General features: G+C 47.9%; 1 protein-coding gene across 1 annotated transcript; it reads right to left on the bottom strand.

The window, feature by feature from the left end:
• Positions 1–735: 735 nt before the first annotated feature.
• LOC122648386 lies at positions 736–3,252 on the bottom strand (the record flags this gene model as incomplete). The annotated part of the gene is made up of 2 exons (XM_043841607.1): positions 736–1,875; positions 2,641–3,252. Coding segments are annotated over 2 exons (1,752 nt in total), but the record flags the coding sequence as incomplete, so codon positions are not given.
• Positions 3,253–3,445: the final 193 nt, after the last annotated feature.

Raw genomic sequence — 3,445 nt, 5'->3', positions numbered from 1 at the left:
TTCTTGGAATCCATATCTCTCAAGCAAAGGAGCCTTATCCAGCTCAGAAACCCCCGCAAAGAATAAGAGAGACTTTGAAAGGTTTATGTGAAGACCCGATAGCTCATGGAAGTGCTGCAAGCAAAGGATAATAGACTCCAGAGAGGCGATGGAAGCCTTGGAGAAGATCATTAGGTCATCTGCAAAGGCCAAGTGAGATAAGTTGAGAGCTTTACACTTAGGCATAGGCGCAATAAGCTGTTGATCAGTGCAAATTTGGATTTCCCTGGAGAGAGCTTCCAAAGCCAAAGTGAACAAATAAGGGGAGAGAGGGCAGCCTTGTCTAATTCCCATAGAGACATCAAAGAAACCAGCCGGGCTGCCGTTAACTAGCACAGAAAAGTTTGGGGAAGAGATGCAAGCCTGAATCCAGTTGACAAAGATAAAGGGAAATCCCATCTTGGTCATCACCTGACTTATGAAGTCCCACCTTAAAGAATCAAAGGCTTTGTGGATGTCAATCTTCAGGAGAACAGCAGGGGAATGATTTTTCCTCTCAAACCCTCTGACAATGTCATGACAAATAAGGATGTTGTCCGAGATGTGTCTTCCTGGGATGAAAGCCGATTGGTTGTCACTGACAAGAATATCCATAACACTTTTGAGCCGCCTAGCAAGGATCTTGGCAATAAATTTGTACAGGAGGTTGCAGAGAGTAATGGGCCTGAAATCGTTCATAGCAGATGCACCATCCTTTTAGGGGATGAGGTAGAAGAAAGTGTGATTGATACCTTTGACCTGATAAGGGTTATAGAAGAAGCTGACAATGGCAGCAATAAGGTCCAATTTGATGATGTCCCAGGCAGCTAAAAAGAAACCCATACTGAAACCATCCGGGCCAGGAGCTCCCGACACCTTGAGAGAGTGGATGGCAGCTACAATCTCATCTTTATTTGGAATGGAGCTCAAAGAGTCAAGGAGAGTTGAGGGGATTAATTTGTTGAGCAGGCCATTCGGGATGGGAGGAGAGGACAACTGAGAGCTGGTGAAGATACCCTTGAAATGTTGAACAGCCAAGTCTTTGATATCTTTAACTGTGGAGACAATAGAACCATCCTGGGCTGTAAGGTGAACAATGGAGTTTGCATTTACTTTGTCCTTCAGAGATCTGTGAAAATAAGCAGAGTTTGAGTTCCCCAGCTCTAACCACTTGATTCTAGATTTCTGCTTTAGAAAGCTCTCTTCTCGAGCTAGTAAGGAAGAGAGCTCAAGAGAAGTAACTTTTTCTTCATCTGCTAAAGCACCATTGCAATGATCCGATTGCAGCCGAATCTGAATAGAGCCAACTCTGTCCTTGCAGTCCAAAACCTGCTGAGATATGTTGCCAAAAGTAGTGGAATTCAAATCCTTGAGGGCTGCCTTGACATTTTTGAGCTTTTTGGAGAAAGTAATGAGAGGGGAAGAGAAAGCAGTGACAGGTTTTTCCCAAGCTTGAATAACTGTGGTTAAAAAGGAGGGGTGAGAGGCCCACATGTCGAAGTATTTGAAGGGTTTGGGGCCAAAGGAAGGGAAGGGCTGAATAGCTAGAGAGATGGGGGAGTGGTCTGAAATGTCCGGGTTGTCAAAATTTGCATGAGAAGAAGGGAAGGCTGAAAGCCATTCCTCATTGACCATAACCCTGTCCAGTTTACAAGAGATCCGATTTGAACCTGCTCTTTTGTTGCACCAAGTTAGAGGGAACCCAGTCCATCTAAGATCATTTACACCCATGTCCTCAATACACTCATTAAAAGAGTTAATTGCTTCCAAATCCAACTGATCACCTCCCAGCTTTTCATGACTGAATCTAATCACATTGAAATCTCCTCCCAGCCCCAAGGGTGAGACCCAAGCTGTCTAGCAATGGAAAGAAGATCAGACCATAGAGGAATTCACAAAGAATGGCTAATGAGGGCATAGACCACAGTGAAGAAGAAGGAGAAGTGGCCCAGGCAGTCAGAGAAAGAGAGATGGACAAATTGGGAAGAAGAAGACAGGAGAGATAAAGAGATTTTTGTAGGGTCCCAAAGAATCCAGATTCTACCATTTGGGTGGTGGGTGTAATTAGAGAGGAAAGACCATCCAGGAGCAAGAGAAAGCAGAATTTTGGCATGGTTGGGCTTTTTGATATGAGTTTCTAAGAGACAAGAGTTGGCGAGACTAGCTGCACTTGGAGCGAAAAAGAGCTTGCTTAGAAGGGGAGTTCAAGCCCCTGGTGTTCCAAATGAATCCTTGGATCATTTGGAAAGGGAGGGAAGGGGCAGCAATGGCTCACAGAGCCTGGACAAGACCGACCTTGAACGAGTTTCACTCAGTGGCATCGGCGGTAGGAGCAGTGGGGGGGGGGGAAGCAAGAATGTTTAACGGCAAAAGAGAGCTTGGAGGAAGTGGAGAGAGGAGGGTGGAGTTGTCGGGTGTAGGAGACGAAGTACGAAGTGGGTTGGGAATTGCGGGTTGGTTTGAGACCCGCAAACCCGAGAGAGAAGTGGATGGGTCACTTAAAGAGAAGGGGCTGATCCAAGAGGCAGAAGGGTTCAAGCCCGTAGGGAGGATTTGACCAGGGGGGACCACGTGAGTGTCACAAGAGCCAAAAGAGGAGGGGCCCATAGAGGGAAGGCATACAACAGTCTTCGTCACCAGAGGCAAAATTGCCGTAGGGGTACCTTGAGACGAAAGCGAAGGCAGGGGGCCAGTTGCGGTTGCAGAGCAAATCGCCAAGGTTGACGATATCGGAGCAGCTGCAGAGGCAGAAGCGCCAGGAGAGCCGGGAACGGAAGGTTCATGGGTAGAATCTTTCGACATACTCGATCTGCTTCTGGAGATAACATCAAAGGAGAGCTTTTCAGGGCACGAGTTGGGGACAGACTCATCTGCATCATCGTCAGCAGCAAGGACACTGAATCTGTTCAAGTCAGTGGAGAAAGCCTGCTGGCTCGGTTGAATCAACTGGTCGGCCTCTTTCCGGCGAAAATTCCGATGACAGATCCTGTTTCTAGTTCTTCCCCGGGATGGCGAGCGGAAAGTCCTTACAGCCTGTTGAGCACTTGGCACCGCACCGACGGTATTAGGGGGAGACTGGTTCAAAGGCCCTCCAGCAACGGCAGAGGGAGAAGGGCCAGACGGCTCGCCTGCGACAACAGTAGGGTCAGTCGGCTCACCTTCGACAGGAGCAGGAGCTGGAGTGCAGAGATGAGAGCCGTGGCCAAACGTCTTGCAGACCTCGCAATATGGAGGCTTCCATTCATAATGGAGTTCTTGTTCAAAGGAGAAATCCTCTCCCTCCTTAACCGTGATAAAGGAAGGGAGGGGTTTAGCATCCGAAACCTCTACAAAAATTCGAGCGTAGGCAAGTCTATCTTTGCATCGAGTTCTCACATCCGAGAAGAGAGGAGTGCCCAAGACAGAGCCAACCAAATTGAGACCATCG

Source organism: Telopea speciosissima, unplaced genomic scaffold, assembly GCF_018873765.1.
Source record: "Telopea speciosissima isolate NSW1024214 ecotype Mountain lineage unplaced genomic scaffold, Tspe_v1 Tspe_v1.0930, whole genome shotgun sequence".
NCBI classification, from domain to species: Eukaryota; Viridiplantae; Streptophyta; class Magnoliopsida; order Proteales; family Proteaceae; genus Telopea; species Telopea speciosissima.
Note: the sequence above shows the minus strand (reverse complement) of the source record. Positions and strands in the feature narration are given on the sequence as shown.